General features: G+C 38.5%; 2 protein-coding genes across 6 annotated transcripts in view; both read right to left on the reverse strand.

Moving 5' to 3' along the window:
- lipeb (lipase, hormone-sensitive b) overlaps positions 1 to 15,868 on the reverse strand; it is a 28,932-nt gene extending 13,064 nt beyond the window's left edge. The window contains exons 1-10 of one of the 5 annotated variants that reach the window (XM_086311265.1): positions 15,750 to 15,864; positions 15,267 to 15,303; positions 12,229 to 12,269; positions 8,000 to 8,241; positions 6,831 to 7,115; positions 6,006 to 6,096; positions 5,602 to 5,628; positions 4,787 to 4,932; positions 4,166 to 4,351; positions 1,563 to 1,715 (exon numbers count right to left, since the gene is read on the reverse strand). In XM_086311265.1, coding sequence (XP_086167391.1) covers positions 1,563 to 1,715; positions 4,166 to 4,351; positions 4,787 to 4,932; positions 5,602 to 5,628; positions 6,006 to 6,096; positions 6,831 to 7,115; positions 8,000 to 8,241; positions 12,229 to 12,269; positions 15,267 to 15,303; positions 15,750 to 15,840 — 1,299 coding nt within the window. In that variant the 5' untranslated portion in view covers positions 15,841 to 15,864. Of the gene's footprint in view, positions 1 to 1,562; positions 1,716 to 4,165; positions 4,352 to 4,786; positions 4,933 to 5,601; positions 5,629 to 6,005; positions 6,097 to 6,830; positions 7,116 to 7,999; positions 8,242 to 12,228; positions 12,270 to 15,266; positions 15,304 to 15,749 lie in introns of all 5 variants that reach the window. The other 4 variants (XM_086311267.1, XM_086311270.1, XM_086311268.1 and 1 more) reach the window with 4 other exon arrangements.
- Positions 15,869 to 16,121: 253 nt separating this feature from the next.
- cd79a (CD79a molecule, immunoglobulin-associated alpha) lies at positions 16,122 to 20,200 on the reverse strand. The gene is made up of 5 exons (XM_086311271.1): positions 18,640 to 20,200; positions 17,861 to 18,181; positions 17,121 to 17,236; positions 16,837 to 16,899; positions 16,122 to 16,677 (listed from the first exon to the last, which is right to left on the reverse strand). Exons 1-5 carry the CDS (start codon positions 18,677 to 18,679, stop codon positions 16,552 to 16,554), a joined length of 666 nt encoding a protein of 221 aa, XP_086167397.1. The 5' UTR covers positions 18,680 to 20,200; the 3' UTR covers positions 16,122 to 16,551.
- Positions 20,201 to 20,263: the final 63 nt, after the last annotated feature.

The raw sequence follows: 20,263 nt of genomic DNA on the forward strand, positions 1-20,263 counted from the left end.
CTCAACATTTACTGAATGTGGGTTTGTGCCCAAGTTACTAAATACATAGACTCTAAGTACATTTATTCCTGTGATATCAGCATCATTATGCACTGAGACCACCACAGGCTTCTTCATCTGAGGTTGAACTGTTCATCTCACCCATATGATGGGAGATACAGGATCCAGAAGAGGTTAAATGAGCTACTGAAGGCAAAAATGCTCATCTCCACTCCATCATAAAATCTTTCATTTTTGTATTCCTCATTTCTGGGTCTTGGTAGAGGGATCCAAAAAGGCAAAAGGGGGAAAGAAAGTAAAGTGATGTCCAAATACAACTAAACTGAGATGTAGAAAAAGGACACAAAGTGAACAAAAATGATTTTGTGATATCAAAAAGATTGAGAAGGAGGATGTAATAAGAAAAGAAAAAGAAACGAGCGCCTAGAAAAAAGAGAGAGAAGGATAGTCTGACAAGTCTTCCATTAGTGCCCTGGGTAATCTTTCTCTGCGGGGTTGTACAGTTCTCTGTTAATTCAACATGACAGCCCCACACATCCCTTCTCTGATTGCTCCCTCTCATCCTTTGGTTGCTATGCAGCTGCAGATCAAGGATGCCAATGTCCTTTGCAATTTCACAGAGCCCTGTCTTAAAGCAGCTATAAGTAGCTTCATGCCACATAATGACCACACAAGCACAGGATAAAGTACAGGGGTACAAACTATATTTTTAAAAAAAATCTTCCTATTTATAAATCAACAAACCACACTAATATGCAGTCTTCCTGTTAAAATTTATTTACTGCCACCAATTTAAACTTATGATCAAAAGGGTAAAAAAAAAAAAAAAGACTTTAAGGGTTTTTTACATAGTAATAATATACAAGGCTAGTGTCTGTGTGCTTCTTTTTTCTAGCACAGTGATCCAGAAATTAAATCTAGGATACAAGTTCCTCCTTTATGAGAACAAAAAGGAGTGAGGATGAATTAGATGACAGAAAGCAATGACAGACAAGGGTCAGCTCTGCAAGCACCTTACCAGTAAGTAAGCCACAGAGTAAGGTCAGAGAGTCTCTGTTAAGTTTTCAGGGGATAATTATAAAAATAATTAGTCTAAATTCTCAATCCATGTCACACTATTGACAGGGGAAGAGACTCAGACTGGTAACCCCTCTTCTCCTCTGCTGTCAACTAGTGTCTGTCTCATCAACACTTTAATTAGTTGGGTTTTCATTACAATTAGTCTGAGAAAACATGATTGAAGGGATGAGAGGATGAAATTAGCTGGATGACAGCTTTGGTGATAGAGGCTCAAAACCTGAACTTGGCATCTAATGCTAGAGGTGTATTGTTGTTAGTGCTTTGACAGGTAAGTGCCACGTTTTCTTGGTCTGTGTTCTATTATAAAATCTTACAAACACATCAATACTGTCCTATACAAACCTCCATTAAATACAAGGAAAAGCAGTCCATTGAATCTAACCAGCTTTATCATGCAAGACAGAGGTAATCATAATGAATCTCTAGTCAAAATAAAACACTTCTGAAACTGAGCTAACTTCAGTAGAACAGTAGTTTCTCACCTCATGAGACTTTGAGGTCTGTGCCACAAAGCCTCCACCATGGAAATGGATCAGGAGACATGGAGAAGAGGGGAGGCGCTTGGTCTTCAGCCCCAGGGAAAGAGAGATAGCACCCCCCTCGGAGCGGGACAGAGACAGCAGTGTTTCACTGTCCTGAGAGAGTGAGATTTATATATATAAAAAAAAAAAAAAAAAAAAAAAAAAAAAAAAAAAAAAAAAACATTATTAGGAGAACGAATAACTTAGAAGATGAACAGAAAGACAAATAATCAAGATCTCCTATTTGGGTCTAGTATTCACAGTGTCTGTGGTTCCAAACAGTGTCTTATTGCTGATAAATTTTCTAATGTTAGCAACAGGGTTCCTTTGAGAAGTGGATTAACCAGTTGTTCTGCAGCAGCTTGCTGACAACCTTGCTTGGCTGCAGGAACACATACTAATTCCCATTAATTAACAGAAACAAGGACGGAGGCTAAGAAAGTGTTTCGACTGATGCAGGCTTGTGTTTTGTGACATAAAAAGGACTGTTGTTTGTTGGATGATCAATGTGAGAAATTGTATGTCTGGTTAACTGCCAGGCTACAAGAGCAGCTCGGATAAAGGGGGAGTCTCCCAAGAGAAAAAGGGAGGCAAAGGGGAAAGAAAGAAAGAAAGAAAGAAAGAAAGTAATGACAGTGTGTGTGTGTGTGTGAGAATTAAGCAGAATAAGATGATGATTTCAAGCTGCTGTTTAAACAAGAAACAAGGAAAATGCCACATATGCCAACAAATATTGTTGAATTGTTCACTGAAAGATTTTTTTTTTTTTTTTTTTTTAAATGTCTGATATATGCAAGGTCAGCAAAAACATATGGAGGAAAACTAACCTATTTCAGTACACTTTCCTAACCACCAGAATTGGCTACTTAAATATGCATCACACACACAGATAATACCAAGAAAGATGCAGGTGTCATCTGGTTGACACAAACAACCTGTGGACTGGCCTAGCACCCAGCACTGGCGTTCTACTTATCTTCTTGTCTAAGTGCTCAGGTTGTATTTGTTGTCACTGGTTGTCAAAGATTGACAAAGAATTGGTGCAGCTCCTACAGTGATGCAGACACTGCACTGAAGTGATCAAGAGAACTGAGTGCAAAGGCAAAGATGGCTACATAGCCTACAGCTACAAGCTGTGGGTAATTACAGAAAGAATAAAATTGTGCCTACAAGTGGTGGGGAGCCTGAGATTAGCCTTAGAGACACAGTGGGAAGCTTAAGGCATTCAAGAGGGGCTCAGAGAAGAGCAGATACTGCTTGGCATTAAAAGAAGCTAGATAAAGTGGTCTGGACATCAGTCTATGATGCTTCCCAGTTGCCTTCTGGGTCAGCTGCTGGATAGATTATGTTGGGCCTGTGAAGGTTTCAGTGGTGATTCCAAAGCAGTTGAAGCCAGTGGCTGGGGAGAAGGGGTCTGAGCATCTCTGCTATGGCTGCTCCCCGTGATCTGGACAAGCAGCAGAAAATGGATGGATAAATGGCTGTCAGTGCTTTACTGCGTATGCCAGTTGTCTTGTAACCTGCAAGTCTTAGCTACCTTTTAGCCCAGAGTGAGCATAGACAAGAGTTCATTTCAACAAACGGCTTTGTATAAATATCAATTAACAGGAGTTTCAGTAGTTCACTTCCTCAAGGGGCACACTTTGCAAACCACGCTGCACCTCCAATCATTGTACAGGTAGATTACTGCTTCACGCCGTTGTATCTTTTGCTTTTTTAAATTCTGACTACTAGTTTTGTTGTACTGTTCTTTGTTATTGTGACTATGTTGAACTATAGCAAAGAATCTGTCAGTCTTCTCCAGCTAATAACTAACCACTTCTCTGACATTTAACCTCTACCATGGAGACATATGTGGATTGTGGGCAACACAAGGACAATACCATACCACCTTTATTTATAAAGCACTTTAACATAAAACCAGAGTTCACAAAGTGCTGTACATGCTAAAAGCAATTTAACAATTTAAATTTGTAGCTGCACTTTTCTATATTCTTTTGCCTTGGTGGTGTCCTTGTGAGTTAGGAAGGTTCCCCTTATATGTTTTTCTTTAACAGACTTCACAAATGCTAGCCAGACCAAGGCTGTGTGCAGGCCCACCAAGGTTTAGATCAAACACCAGCGACTGATGCCTCCCTTGCTTCCAGATGAAGCCCTTAAGTCAGATGCTAACTGGCAGTGCCTGCAGTGTATCCTTAGCAGTTTCAGACCTGTTACAACCCTACTTAAAATCTTTTTGAGAATAATCAGATCAGCGCCAGGGTCTTTCATCAGGTTGTTTATGTCATTCAGATCACAAGTTTGACTTTGTTGTTATGTCTCAACCTACTACGCAGGCATGAAAAGCACATTACCGTATTAACGTATTACAATCCCATCTCTGGCAGTCATCCAGAATGAGATTAGAACTCAACATAACAATGACATAGAGACAAGTGTACAGCAAGTGCCAGCATTAGTCTTTAAAAGCTCCATAAACTTTTGCAGAGAGTTTGAGATTATAAAGATTTTATTGAATTTTCAAGTATGCCACTATAGTATGGACTGAATAAAGATTCAAGTACCTGTCCTTCACGCAGATCATAAGAAATGAGTCTCATCTGAACAGGAGCAGTGCCGATGTGCGCTGATGGTGGAGCTATAGTTACTGATGCTCTGTGGTTGGCCGCCAAGGGAAGGTCAAAGGTCGCAGGAGGCACAGAAAGAGCTCGGTTTACCTTGACTTGAGTGGATGTCATACTGGCGAGACTCTGTGGTAAAAGAGACAGACAGAAAGAAAAAGAAAAAAAAAAAAACAAAAAAAAAACAAACCCCAGACATTTAGTGAGAAAACAAGTCAAAGAAAGATGAGGGGAAAAAAAAAAAAAAGTCCAAGTTTCAGAGTGAGGCAGGCCACTGGAGGGAAAGAGAAACTGAATGAATAAATCATGAACCCCATTGAATAAATTGAATTCCACTCTATTATTACTAACAGCCTGTAGGTGAAATGCATAATGATAGAAAGGTACCATTACCAGAGGAAAGCAAAGTATCCCTGATACTGCGTCGAAATTAAAAACAGCACTGTGCAGATCCTGGTACATGAGTTAGCAAAGATAACTCTTCTCAATTACAGATGTCCAAGAGCGGGTGTCTCTGTGTGTTTGTCAACAGACAGACACAAAAAACATTAACAGTCTACTCACAGACAGGACTTCAGTTTCAGTGATGTTCCAGAATGTCTTCCAGAAATGGACATCCAGGTTCTGGGTGATGCGCTCAAATTCAGTCCCCCTCAACTCGGGGTCAATGGCATACTTTCCTGAGGTAAAGAAAGAGCTGGCTGCTACCCCTGAAAAAAGTAGGGAGAAGCATATATGATGAGGAGGAGACCGAGATAAGGCGATGGGAAAAAAAAAAAAAAAAAAAAAAAAAAAAAAAAAAAGAGGAATGCATATTATGATAATGATGGGTTAAAAATGGAACAGAAACTAAATAGCAAGGACAAAAGATTTAAAAAAAAATAAATAAATAAAAAACAGGTAAGGGAGCCACATTTAACACACAGACAAAGAGCAGGAACAAGTGGAGGAGGGAATGAACATTAAAGTTTCAAGTGTCTGGTCCCTAGCAGGGGAGAAAAAAAACAAAAAAAAAAAAACAGAAGGGTGAAATTGGCTTTTACATAGTCAAAACACTATAGTCATTTTTGCCACAGGGATTTTTAAGTCTACTGTACTGGGCTCATGGTAAGCCACACAAGGACTCAATTGTATTATCAATCTTCTCTTGCTTTCAGCGGTTTATTTACTGCCCACGATTATGGGTCAAGGATGGGCAGTAAGGAAAGGCCTTTTATCATGATGATATACAGGCACAGGAATGCTAATGTAGCTTACAGTGCTAAATGCAGAACAATTTGGCAGAGTAAGAGCTTTAGAATAAAATAAGTTTCTTCACACAGTTATACAGACCACTACAGAGGAATATTATAAAAGGGGTGGTGGTCTAGCACACTCACCATATGGTGCAATACCTCCTGCTTCCACTGTGGTGCAGCAGAGAGCACAAGAAACCATGAGAAATGGATAATTCTTTACTGAATGTTAAATAGTTTTCTGTCTGTGTACACACATGCACAATACATGTGTGTCTATCACAGTGCATGTTCTTCTCTTGCTGCCTCTGTACATAACTATGTGCATGTTCAAAACATTCTGAAATATAAAAGAAGCACAGCAGCAAGCCCTCAAGATTCCAAGGGATGAAAGAGCATCTACAATCCAAACACAACATCAAAAGTTACACAGTCAGGGGCAAGGGAGCAATGTAGAAGAGGTGTGGGGCTGGATGAGTACGATCTATGAATGAAAACGATCTGGCTGGATGATGAGAGGGTGCAGATGCAGACAAGATGTTGCTGACCTATTCCTGACTGATGCCGCTTGTAGTTTTCTCCAAAGGCCACAAGGCCGATAGCGATGGTCTGAAGAAAGGGGCGAATGGCTGGAGTGAACTAGAGGGGAGAAGGCATGTACAAAAACAGAGAAAATAATTTCAATTCCAGTCCACTATCCACACATTTAAACATAAGAAATAGAACACAAATGTGACTAGAATCACTACAAAAGAAAGTGAAAAAAAGAATGAGAAGATCTCATAATATCAGAATTGTAAGAGATTACAAATTGATAGAAAATAGACTCAAAGGGAGCTTCATCATTTTTTCCCTTTAGTTTGCTTTTGACCTCTGTGCTGTGAGAGTTCAGCCTCCCTTGTTAAGCTCAACTGAGAAAAATGGGAACTGCTGTAAAGATGACCAGATCGTCGTTCTGTATTTCTCATAGCCTTAACATCTCTTTTTAGGGTCAATTCCTATTTCTAAAATAAAAGCAGGGGAATATACACAGACCAGGTAACAGGCCAGTTGCCTCAAACATAAACAAGTTCTTTCTTTTACAAAACTAAAGAATACTTTACAAATTACTATAGAAATCTTTGAGACCTCTATTCCGCAACTAACTAGTCCTAACACAACACAAAATATAAAAAAGTTAAAGGTGTAGAATGCAATATGAAAAATTTGATGAATGAAAAATGTATATAACCTTTACCAGAACTGTAGCTATGAGTAGTGCTGCTCATCTATACTGTTATAAGAGTTTTACACGTTTTCTTACTCTCACCACTCCACAGTTCCCAGTGCTTATCCTTGTCACATCATATGACTGCTAAAACAGCTCATCTCACCTGAAAGCCCAGACAACGGCCATAGAAGCAACCCTTGTGCATGGATGCATATTCACGGACAAAACTTTCGCTGAGCCCGCTTTCATCCTGGAAAAACAAATTGCCGTGGCTGTTGTCATGTAGCATGCGCTGAGCCAGGTAAAGCAGGGCACGCAGCTGGCACAGAGCATTACAGTACGCCTCCATTTCCCCTGCATTATGTGCTGCTCGGAAGAAGATGCTGCGGCGGTTGGCTGTGATGTAGTGGCCCTTGTGGATGATGTGGAGAAGGCAGCAACGCACAACCTAGAAAATAAAAAAAAGTGACAATAAAATACCGGTACCTAAAATTAGAAAACATCCGCCACACAATAAAGTTTACTTTGACATTCAGCAAATTCTAAATCACATTACACGAACCTTAAAAACTTTATTAAGTACTAATATAAGTATTAGGAAACATTATATTACTAGGTGTTAAAGGGATACAATTTTATAGAATTATATTTATTCTTGAAATGAAGATACACAGCAATACGCATTATTTGAAAGAACAAAAAACAAAACCTAAAATCTCCATTTGTGCACTCATTAAAGAGACAAGTCTTCTGGGTGTGCTTAAGTTGTGATTAAGATTAGTGTGGTAAGCCTAAAGGGAAAGGAGAGGATGTGTGAAAGCATGGCTAAATGAGAACATGTAAAAAACTTCCTGCTTCACTGGGTGTTACAGATTAGCAAGAGTGGTACTGCTGGAATGAGAAGGATTATAAATGTGGAAACAGAGAAGCCAGAAAACAGAACAGGATTCATTTGCTGCTCTACTAGACTCATTCTGTTGTGGTGGGCTGCAGTAACCGAAGGTCATGATGTTTCATCAATAACTGTACAAGATAAAGTACAGTGGATACAGTAGAGGCAGATATTCGCAGCTGGAGGAATTTATCTTGCCCACTTTGTAACATAAAATCAATCTGTAAAACAAATGGACTGACCTTGAAACAAAGTGATATTCAAGCAAAGAGGTGCTGTGAATAGTTTCTCACAGTGTGGAAAGAATATTGATAAGAATGTATTGCAGAAGAGGTACCATTTCTCCAAGCTGCACAGAGATTAAATAAAAACAAAACAAAACACACATCCAAGAGTTCATTTATACACGCAAAAAGACCTTAAAACATCAGAAAGCCTACCTTGACCAGGGAGCGATAGCCATTAGCTGGTATATGTGGATCAAAATCAAAGTGATGGTAAACATTAGCAAAGCCAGAAATAACAGGTTCCAGATTGCGAGCGTGCTCCTGAATCTGCTTCATGGCCTCCACCAGCCGCCGTGCAGCATCACCCTGTGACCCCTTGGCTCCCCCTGAGAAGAAAGCTGCATTTTCTTCGCACACACCGTACAGGGCCGCAAATACTGCTTTGGTATCCATCACTAAAAGCAGTGAAACAAAAGGAAAAGGCCACGAATGAAACAATGAAAGAATCAGATTTACTGTGGGTAAGAATAACAACATTCTTTTAACATGAGTATGTATTCCACTGGGGAATGTCTCTTTTCACTTGTAGGCACGTAACTGATGATTTAGGGGTGTAATCGCAATAATTTGCAGTTCCTGTTATTAGTAACATTGTTGTTACTAGTTATTAGTAACATTGTTGTTACTAATACCACTATCCTTCTAATCCCAAATGTATTCTTATATGCTGCGTTTCTAAAAACCTGACTGAAAGCTGGCATCTGCTCCAACTACCATAAAAAGTAGCACCCTGATCAATATTCTGCACCACACCCACAGCTGTAATCAGCATGTAGAAACTGTACCAAGTGGGATATTTTTAGATATATCCTACAAAATGTTCTTAGTCTTATTAACTGAGCCCCTACATCCTGATGTATGGAATCTCATGAACTGAAACGTGTTAAGCGAGGCTTGAAATTAAATGATGTAAACCAAAGCTGCACACCAAAAATCCACCAAGATCTGGTATCATGCTGCTGGGAAACAAACACAGATTAGTCATACACTGACAAAAACACATAAACAAACTTGCATACGAATCCCAAAGGGAGGTATACAGTAGACAACCATCAGCAGACTGTGTTTATTAAGTGTGCCCACCTCTCTAGTGAAATTAAAAACAAAAAACAATAATAACAAAGATGTAGCACTTTTGCCCTGTTGGATTATCACTGTAGGATGGCGTTCTCCTACTGAGTCACTTGAGATCAGAGTTTCCATAACATCTCTGGGAACTAGCTGGTACTTGTATAAGGTTTCTGGCATGCTGAGAAAGAGGAAAGAAAAGAAGGGGCATTGGACACGCAGAAAAGTTCAATTCAATTCAAAACAAAACAACAACAAAAAAAAAAAAAGACGAGAAACTATGGGAGAAATGGAAACAGGTTTTTTTGTTGTTTCTTGATTTAATAGATTTTCATTAGTATGGCAATATGTCGATAGTAATCAGTTCGTAGAGTAAATTATCACCACTTAAGTGATGCTAAATTAAATGACAACTCTAAGAATTAGCCTCAATCCTTTAACTTTGGATTTTACATTTTCAACTTTGAAAAAGCAATACAGAACAAATGCAGATAAATAACTCTGGTAAAACAATGCCCAAAGAGACATAATTGATTGGGAAGCAGGAGTAGGCTCTGCATGCTGAAAAGTGAACAGATAACAGAGAGAAATATTGTTTCAAGGGTCAAAGAAATAATGGAGCCCTAATCGCACAATTATTCTGCTATTCTCTGCCATTCAGGAAGAGTAATAGGAGAGGCAATTTCAGACTGCTGGGAGGAATCACGTCCCCCTGATATCTGCAAAGAGACATTTATCAGCCAGACAACTTATAGCACGCACGCACACGCGCACACGCTCATTTTCCTGACTGGCATCTGCTTCTCACTCCCCTACTCTGACAAAGAAAAACCCCAAAAACAAAACAAACAAACACACACAAACAACAATTTGTTCATATCCTAGAAGAGAGCCTCTGAAGAATCAACTTTTGTAACTGTTGTACACTTAGTAATAAATGATTTAATTACATCAAGCAGATCTTCCTTGATTGTTTTAAAATATGCATCATCTGAATACACCTAATTCCAAGTCCACATTTTACAGAGCTGAGACTTGTTTGTTTTCCAAATCAGCAAACAGTCATTATGTGCTGTGATATTATGTCCACTGTCCACTCAGTTGTGTCTGTTTTAACTTGCTTTTGTCAAAAGCAGAAAACGTTTCTCTACAAACACAAAACCCTCTGAATTTATGTGATTTATGTGAGCAATGTTAGTTTCTGCATTTATTGACCCTGGGGAATACAGAAAGACCAAAACAAATGTGGAACCAAAAATCACTGAACTAAACAGGACAGCATTGCAGTGGGAAAAGGGTTTCTTTTTTAAAAATTTCAGCTTAAAATAGTTCTGTTTATTCATCCAAAGCTTAATGAAGCAGCTTCAGGGCAAATTTCCTTTTTTTTTTTTTTTTTTTTTTTTTTTTAAATGACATCAGAAACAGCAGTATGCGACATTACGTGATGGCAGAGCTTCAGTTCATCCTTTGTCATTTTTTTTTTTTTTTTTTAATAAATAGGACATTTGCCCTGAAGGACAGCTTCAGGGCAAATTTCCAACCAGTTCAGCCATGTGAAAGGAATACTTTTTGTGGTCTAATATCATCACATGATTTCTGGGGATTCTGAAACGTTGTGCTGCTCAAACTCAATGAACCACGAGTTTATCATTTAGAAATATGGACAACTACTTAAACTCCTTAAACATCAATACTTTTTAGGTTTGTAGACTGGTAGGACTTCTCTCACTTTTTTAGATTTGTCTCAATATTGACAGCTTCTCAGATTGACTCGTCCATGTTTGCAAGCAAGCCCAGGTGTATCAGACAAAGGAAAACAATGGCGATTTACATTTATTTGGTGGATGTTTTCCAGAGTTTCAATGTCCCACTCACCCTGACATGTTACACAAGCATTACTTACTCATATTCCTGGTAAAGATCAATGAAGTAAACCTAGACTAAGACTCAAAACAACTCAACAGCTACCTGCAGATCTATACAACTCTTGCTCAATTTCAGGATTTGACCAAGAGCTAGTGGATTATGTGTGGACTGCAAACGTTCAGAGCCTGACAACACAGGAAGCAGTCATGTAATGTACAATGACATCAGAATGAAGTACCAAAGGACACAAACAAAGAACATCTATAAATATACTTTTATCTTTCTGCATAAACACATTCACAGCAGTGTGACCTAAAGTGATACAGTGAGTGGTGCTAGTCAAGTAATCACCCAAAAGCAATGCTAATGCAGTCAAACCAGTTTGGGCACAAACCCAATATTAAAATTACATTGCCTAATTAGAGCCGGCGGTGCAACTCTCTCATCTGAGCATGCCAATAAGCTTGATGTTGAAAGGGCCTGAACTTTATGAACCCTTGGATAAGCATAAGCTGCTCTGAAACTTGTTTAATGAAAATTAAGCCAGGAGACATTACAACCCTATCTAACTGCAGGGACCAAATTACACGCAAATGAAATGCAAATGAACAAAGTTAGGCAAACCAGTACCATCTTATTAAGAGTTCAAACATACAATGATCCAATAAAGACTTCACCTTTGTTTGACAAATGATAATGCCTAGAACAGAGGGAAAAGGATAGCTGTTACTAGAAAGTATCTTGCAAAGCATTTAAACACCTGTCAAATGCTGGCATTCAACCCATGTGTTGGCGTAAACAATGGTACATTACACCATGCATAAAACCACATTCATCTTCAGCTAGACTCAACTACAAACTTGTGATGTTTTGTGAAACCGTCGTGCAAAGTTGTGATAAAGTTTTGCATTGATAAAACTTCTCCACAGGCATATAATCTTGTCATCTTGCCAGGATTTTCCATAATGAAACACATGCACCCACACAAGCTGATAACATTACAGGAACGGTACATTTACAGATGGTAAATATACCATCAGACATGACTCACCTACTGTCCTTATCACATCCGCTTTGTATGCATTCACAAATGCTCCAGGCTTCCTCTAGCTAGTATGTCAATACTGAAAATGTCTCAACATGCCTTGTTTTCCATATTTTTGTAAAACAAGTGGCCACTGCAACCATTAAGCTGTACCTGGTCTCTCCACATTAAAGATGGATGAGAGTCAGCATTAATAAGTCATGTACAACAACCAACACCAACAACATTACAGACATATAATGTTCCCTGTGGGGCCCAAAGACAGTGTGAATTTAGCATCCATAAAAATACCTGCTGACTGCCACTGGCATAACATACAACTGACAGGATGAAGTAGTAAAAAAAACAAAAAAACAAAAATCAAAACTGAATAGCTTAAAGAGAAAAAAGTGAAAGTGTTTACCAGCATCTGAGTTCAAGGCTCTGTCCATGTCTGTGTCCTCTCTTCCACAATGAGAGCATGGAGGGAAAAAAGGAGAGAATGAGAGAGAAAGAAAAATAGATGCTGGTGTTGTCTAAAGGAAAGAGAAAGTGATTTCCAGCTCTGTTGTCTTGCTCGCTTGTCTTTGTGATGTATCTCTTTACCTCTCAGACGTTGTAACAAGAAGCAATATGCTGCTCTTCCCTGTGTTCTGTTGATCCTAACCATGCCTCTTTTAAAAGGACGGACAGCAAGGACGACCCTTGCCCAGTTAACTTTCTCCCTGTAACTCGAGGCTATTTTGCTATTGGCAGATCAGCTTGGAACTCCCTGTGACCTTAAACTTAATTGGCAAACTACAACCATAAGATTATGATATGATAGCAATATATTAACTGTTAAAATGTTTGTTTGGTTTTTAATATTAAATATTTAAATAAAATAGAACAAAGTTTACTTGTTACCAAGAACTAACAGTTAGACTTTTTAGGAAAAACTACATAAAAAAAAACCCTACACAAAACTACCTTCACAAATGGTTACCCCAACAAAATTCACTTTAAAATTGTTAAATTATCAAAACATTATGATTAATTAACTAAACCTTCCACCACTTAGCACCAGCATTAGTCTAACTCATATGCATTACACCTAAAGTGCCAATAACACTTTAGTGTTGTGACCCCATGTGTTAGAGTTTTGAGTATTTGAGGTGCCTTTAATACATTCGTATTAATTTAAGCATCAGAAACATGCAGTTTGCACCAACTCTTGAGAAACACTAATGTTCAGGGATGAATGCAGGACATGGACAGCACGTGAACACCCAAAAACAGATGGTGAAAACATGATTTGAAGGATATTTTCCTTTCGGAAAACATGACCTCAGTGAGAACTTTTTGACTGATATCACAGATGACAGTTTCATAACTCAGTGAATGGAGTCATGAACCTTCACCTACTTATACAAATACTGAGATAAACAAACTTTTACACTCACACACACACACACACACACACACACACACACACACACACACACACACACACACACACACACACTACTGTGCAGCAGAACAAAAGGCTCCGCTGCATTCTCTCCCAGTGCCTGCATCTCTCTCCCAGTCCAAAGATATTGTTGAAATTGGTGCTTCTAAACTGGCCTTAAGTGAGAGTATGAGCATGAACTGCCTAACTTAACCTCCTGAGCAGAATACATTTCGGCATAAGTACAGGTTAAGTTTCAGATTAGAAAACGACAGATATGAAATCACCACCTACTGACCTTCTCTGGAAAAATGGTGTCACCATTCCAGGAACATCACTCAGACCTTTGGGCACAGACACTAGGAGGGGTTTAAGTTTTGTTTTTAAAAAGCATCTAATATTTTGGTTTTGGGGTTTTTTTGTTTTGTTTTTTTTAATTTTATGTCCCTGATGAGCATTACTAAGAAACAGAGATTCTTAGTCACAACATTATTCCTTGATTGTTTTTTTTTCCCCTCTTTGCTGAAAATCTAAAACAATTGTATTGCTTTTATTGTTACCAGGGTAGAGCAAGTGAATCCAGATGATGACAAAAAAAAAAAAATACCTTGGTACATTGAACTGACTTTGTAATACAGGGCTCTTCTCATTTTCTTAAGCAGTTTCCCTGTATGTGTCTGCACATATATTTGGCCAATAAACACGATTCTGATTCAGTTAAGAAAATGGACAGACGGATGTTTATTTTTATGTTAATTTTCAGGAGATATAAAAACATTTTATAATGAGAAACAGATGTAAATAATAAAATGAATGTTTCTCATTCCATCTGGATTTGGACTGACTGTGAGGACCGGCTCACTGCCCCATGGGAACTCTTGTCATTGCTTGTAACACCTGTGCTTTTCCAAATGTCAGGTGACTGCAGTGAATAAATAAACTTAAGAGCTTTCCTTTTGTCTTGACTATAAATTCTCACTTGAAATTCCTTCCACTCAGAAAACACTACCGAAGTTGTTATATTGAAGTATCTTCTCAATGCCAGTTTGACTTACTGTACTGATCTTGTCTAAGCCTTCTCTAACTCGTTGGTGTTTGTTTCCCCACTTTATCAAGCCTAAACAGACCCATGCTGTAGAAAAGTGGGTAATTATAGTCCCAAGCACATAAAAATTGGCTGTTTTTCAAAGGCACCCTCCATCACAGCACAACCTCTGAAAGATGGTCTCTTTACATATGATGTGACAGTTGCCACATCATGTGTCATACTCAAAGAATTAAATCTATAGAAAGACATCTTTGTCCAGGGCAAAGGCAAAACAGAAGAGCGCACAGCAGGAGCCCAGTAGTATAATGAGAACGAAGTTTTGACCTTTCTACCAAACAGAGCACCTTCACACGCACACAAGTCCAAACTCAACAACAGGAAACTTGCAACAATGAGCCTCCACACCCTTTACATAAATAGGTTCACGTAAGTTTTATAACATCATAGCATTATAGGAAAAGAAAATTATAAGTCTGATGATAAAACCTGAGCATGTTAGGAAATTTACATAACAAGTAAGATTAGGGAAGCGTTTCCTATCCAGTTATAAGTGCTTACAACACACAATGCCATTTGTTTAGATAGCAAAGACAAAGATAAGATTCAGACTGCGGTCAGAAATATGGCCTTTTGAACGTGGTGGCCTGGACTGTTCTTAGAAACAATGAGACAGAAGACTAGTTACCAGACGAACAGAGCAAAATCGAGAGTGTGTTTAGTAATAATAGCACGTCCACAGTCCCTACGAGCAGCGTGCTTTGAAAGTCTGCCACCGCCTTTCAGAGACTTGCTGTTAGTCACCATGTGTCACCCTGCTCTTGCGTCACACCGGTCGAACTAGTGACAGCGTCACCATCAGTCCACCTTAATCGATTAGTGCACAGGGCAGTACAACTATAAACTCCCCCTTTGTGTGCATGTGTTACGCTCGCAGCTTTAATCTGGTTAATCTAGTCTTCTCCTCTAGTGGTTGTTTTTGGCGTACCTGTTCAGGTGGGTCCGGTCGGTGTCAGCGGTCGACGCTAGAGTCACGAAAAGTGACAAGTGAACATAAATACGAGCACGTGCTACATACAGTATGTGTCCCGTTAATTAAAGTCTATTACATAGATAACCTAGCTGCTAACGTTACAATGACTACTAACAGTGTGCAGGCGGCTTCTACGTCTAAAGGATGCTCTAACTAGAGACATGCCAGCAACAGAGTGTCAGAGTTTGTCTTGACAATTATTTCACCAACAGCTCACACATGTTAACTCAGCGCCTCTTTCTGTCATACAAGAATCACGAGACTTTTACTGCTAAAACAGACCTAGCGGCAGCTACCAAAGGACAGCTAACTTAGCCGCTAACGAACGTTAGCAGGAGGACACAGCGTACAAATTGGGGGGCGGGGGTGTTATTAAAGGGACAAGCCACAGAGGGAGCGTAGTAGGTACACCAAATTAAAAAAAAAAAAAAACCTCACCCAGTGGACCCTCTTTGTGTTTGGACGAGCGCCTTCCATTCACACCTTTTTCCAGTCTGCTAGTCCCACTACCCTTCTTGCTGGACGCCATATTCGCCCACTCTGTTTATGCACCGCCTCTCACATTTCTACCTGAGAAGCCATGAGACCACGCCCGCGCAAGAAATGTAAGCCAATGAAAACCTACTTCTGTTTAGTAACCAATCAGGACAAATCAAAATTTCGTAAGTGCCGCCCTACTCTCTTTATTGTGCAACCCCCTAAAAGAAACAATCCTATCCTATTCACTGCACACAAAGGGCAATTGTATTACTCAGACAATTTACAGAGAGATTTGATGGATTTTTTAAATATTATTTTATTATTACAGCACTCACAGAAATAGCAAAAAACACATAATTGTAGCAGATGCACGTCAATGAATATTTAAAAAGCTGACAACGCAACCTGGGGTACATACGTAACCAGTCTGACCCGTCATTTTTTTTCTGGAATCTGTGTGCAAAATTAGAATAAAAAAGCTAAAGCAAAACACCTACATATATTTAAAAATGTAAAGGAGTATATTTAAAAACATCATAAAAAAACTGAAAAAAAGTTTATAGTTGATATGTTGATAAGGAAGTATTTCTAAAATCCTGGTTGCAGACCAGTGGATATTGTGTTATGATTGTTTTGACAAATACAGATAAAATCTTAAAAAATAAAAAACTTCAGAGAACAAAACTCTGAAATCAGAGCGTGTTGTAAGAAGCCTGCTATTTACATGTAACACTCGTAACTGTCTGTTATTCACTTTGTTTTATGGTTTCTCCAGCTGGATTTCTTCCTCTTCTTCCTTAATGTTGCCCACATCCTGGTACGGGCCCTGTGCTTGGGAGCGTTCAATCTGATCGTATGTTGCACAACAGTCATCCAGATTTAGCCCCTGGTTTTTGAGAAAATGCAAAAAGGAAATCATGCAAAGGCTATTATCAGTGAAAGATATACACATCAACAACAACTAGAAATGGTGTTCATTTCTTAGCTCCTGCTTTCCTGCTTTGCCTTGTGTAATGGAAAGAGATTGAGAATATGTAATGTTGACCTGATATATATTTTCCTCTTCTTTCTTTGCTTTCTTTTTCTCCAGTTCATTAAGCTTCTTTGACTGTAGGGCAAACCAAAAGTAATAAATCAGTCAAATGTTGCAAATTCCCATTGTTGACAGAGAAGGAAGAAAAACAAATCCATGCCAGAGTCGCACAGCTCTGCCATTACTTTTAAATGCATGAATAATAAAGTAAAAGTAATGCTCTTTTGGGAAAATGCTTGAAATTAAGCATAGCTTCAACAGTAGTGCTGCTGATCATTGTATAATAATGCAACGACCTTGAACAGAAGAATGGCAGAAGGCAGCATCACACACAGTAACAGTAAGAATCCCTCAGCTATCAGGATCTTGTTTTTGGTGGTTTCTCTCAGGTTTATGGTCTTCTTCATTGGCTCTAGGAATGCAGAAAGGGTTCAGAGGTCAAACAAACAAATTAGCAGTTGCACGTATTGGTTTTTAAACACGAGTTATCTTTTTCTGCTTTAAGTGTGAACACGTGAATGCTGCGTATTTGTTAGCCTGCACATGAAAACGCAAGCTAACAAAATAATTACTCAAAAGCCTTACTGGGAGATTTATTATGACACTGATAGTTTTGTTATATAACGGTTAAATTTAGCATAAGGATCACAGTTAAACATACAATTGGTGGTACTGTTAAGTCACGTTAACAATGCAGGTTATCGCACACATAATCCCTCAGATTGGCAGTTTTATGTTTCCTCATCTACCATCTGGTTTTAATGAGATTAGTGTGTGAAGTGGCCTTTCAGTGTGACTAATGCCTTTGCACATTGACTGAAATTTAATTCTAAATTTGGTGCTATTTAAAGTGAATGAATGGTGCAGCATACTGCAATGCAACAATCCTGAAGATGTAAAGATTAAATAAATTGAATATATGTGGATGCTGCCACTTTCACAGCTTTTGGGCAGATTAACAATAACAGGATTTATGGTTTATGAAGTAGTGACACCCCGCCCCAACAACAACACATGCACACACACACACACTCACTGTAGACACGCAGGTAGGTTCCATGTGTGTAATATGTGTTGCCACTATCATTCAGCTGACAATGGTAAAATCCAAGGTTCTCCAGCTTTACTTCAGGGAAGTTCAGTTGGGCACAATATATTTTTTCAGATTTGGAATCTTTCTGTGATTCAGCTGTTTTATCTAACAACATCTGCTGAGTTTTGTTATAATAGATCCAGTGGACATTCACTCTCCCCGACGGTGATTTATAGCAGCATTCCAGTGAAGCATTTTCAGAGACTGGCACACTCAGTGAGGGTCTGTCTGGTTCTAAAATCAGCTCACCCCAAGCAAAACCCACTGTTGAAGAAAGCGCATGTTAAGACAGGTTATGTTGTAGGATTTGTTATTGAGGTCTCCGATTATTTAATGATGACTGCATATAATTTCACAACCCATATTCAAAACTGACAAAGTATTAAAATATGCTTTAAAAATGCCAAATGATCTATAATTGTATAGCATAAGTAACCAGAACGACTGAAGCAAAAATGTCATCATGATAGCACAGCCATCTGTTTTGACAGGAAATGTGGTTCACTGAAGCAGAACTCAAAAGAGTTAAACAAAAATGAATACATAAGTACATATATACTGAACCGATATGTAGAAATATGACACGCTGAAATAATTAATCTTTCAAAAACATAACTGATATTACTGAAATATATAATAAATGGATGATGTCAATGATTACTTCTAAATAAAACAAGTTCAAATACTTGAATGTACGGTATTAAAAATATAATCTGACTCACCCACCAAGCTGGAGAGGACAAATATTACAACCATCCCCATTTTTGTAAGCCAAAATTCAATCTAGGAATAAAAAAGGATAAAATTCTGATTTAAAAAAAAAAATTTCTACACACAGCTCTGCTTCAGTCTTCTCTTCTGCAAGATCACACTGGTGTCTTGTTTTTCAGTGGCAGGATTTATGCTTGAATAAATTTCCACCAGCCCACATTTGCTTAAGTGCTGCATCCAAATGCTTAAAAAAATAGAACTTTGTTTAAAAAAAAAAAGAAAAAAAAAAGTCTGTTAAACATGCAAATAGCAACTAAATGCTGCTCTTGACTGAAAATTGCAAATATAAAAAGTGGAAATGGAACAGTTGATAGAGGGACAATGTATTGCATTTCTTCTTCTTTCTGAAAGCATTAACTCAGGAGACAAACTGTTCGAGCTTTGAAGTAAAAGTCTTACTTTTAAACAGTTCGGAGCCTTGGTCAGTCGTTTTTCTTTTCAGTGTCTTGTGTTTCCACTGGGTGAGACCATTTCAGTTTGGAGCCATGCTGTTGTTCCTCCCACTCATCACCACTCTGATTAACATTTAAATCCCTAACATTTAAACATCTACATTACCTGCTAATGATATGAATACATATCATCTCCAGTGAGCACAGGACCCACTAGAGGACATCAATGTTCCGGCCACCCTCTGAAGTCTGCTGAAGGTCATTTTGTAGTTTTCCAGCTGTTCCTCCTTGCACAAAGGAGCAGGTACCTTTTCTGCTCTCTTAAAGTAACTGCCTGTCTCTTGGAACCTTTATGCTCTTAAGACCATTACTGGAAGACACTGGAAGCTTTCTGGCAATGGCAAATATTGCTGTACTTTCCTGGAGGAGTTGGAATACCTGTGCAACCTGTTTAAGGTCCCAGTGTTGCCAAATTCTAGTAGTGACACTGCTTGTTATAGCACCTACTGGAGGGGAATAGTTGGAAGAGGTCATGTCTAGGGTGTGTTTTATTTTTTTGCAGACCTCACAGTCCTTTGTAGTCTGTTCTTGTCCTGTTTGATGGCTGATCCAAACCTTCCAGTGATATAGCTGGATTGTTACAGAGTGCACCCATCAAAACTAAAAGAATGTCAAATTTAGATTAATCAGACAAAACAAACACTTTGTCTCAAATGAGGTCAGACCCATAGGTGGAGAGTTTCTGGATCTTGTTTACCTTTCTTGTTTTATAGCGGAGCTTTGTTTAATTGGTGCATGCAGTGTCATGAACTGTGTTCCTGAACTAATGCAGTGCCTTTCACTACAGAAATCTATTGTTTCAAACAGCTTTGCCTTAATATCCATTTAATATTTTTCAGCCTTGTTCCCTGTCTATTAAAAAAACCCCTGTAAATTCTTTGCAATTCAACATTTAGAAAGAGATAGCTACTTGCATATAAAGCCATTATCTTTACCTTTTAAATACCTTTCTGGGCACAATTATTTAACTGAATATTGCAGATTAATATTATCAGCTTTGAGATTTGACACATCATTTTTTCAATTAAATATTTAGAATTTAAAGGACTGGGATTTACATGGAATCCTGATATTCTATAATTCATGTGTTTTAAAATATGCACTGTATATTTCAAAACAAATG

The sequence above is a fragment of the Aulonocara sp. 'chitande type north' Nkhata Bay genome, linkage group LG11 (assembly GCF_057382095.1).
Source record: "Aulonocara sp. 'chitande type north' Nkhata Bay isolate Kocher_YH1m ecotype deep benthic linkage group LG11, A_spYH_male_GT1.1, whole genome shotgun sequence".
NCBI classification, from domain to species: Eukaryota; Metazoa; Chordata; class Actinopteri; order Cichliformes; family Cichlidae; genus Aulonocara; species Aulonocara sp. 'chitande type north' Nkhata Bay.

Excerpts from the sequence above, each read along its gene's own strand:
- cd79a (XM_086311271.1), bottom strand. The coding sequence starts at position 18,679 with ATGGGGATGGTTGTAATATTTGTCCTCTCCAGCTTGGTGG. Across the intron at positions 18,182-18,639 it reads TGTCCTCTCCAGCTTGGTGG|TGGGTTTTGCTTGGGGTGAG; the intron begins GTGAGTCAGATT and ends TTTCTTCAACAG. Across the intron at positions 17,237-17,860 it reads AACCTACCTGCGTGTCTACA|AGCCAATGAAGAAGACCATA; the intron begins GTGAGTGTGTGT and ends CTGCATTCCTAG.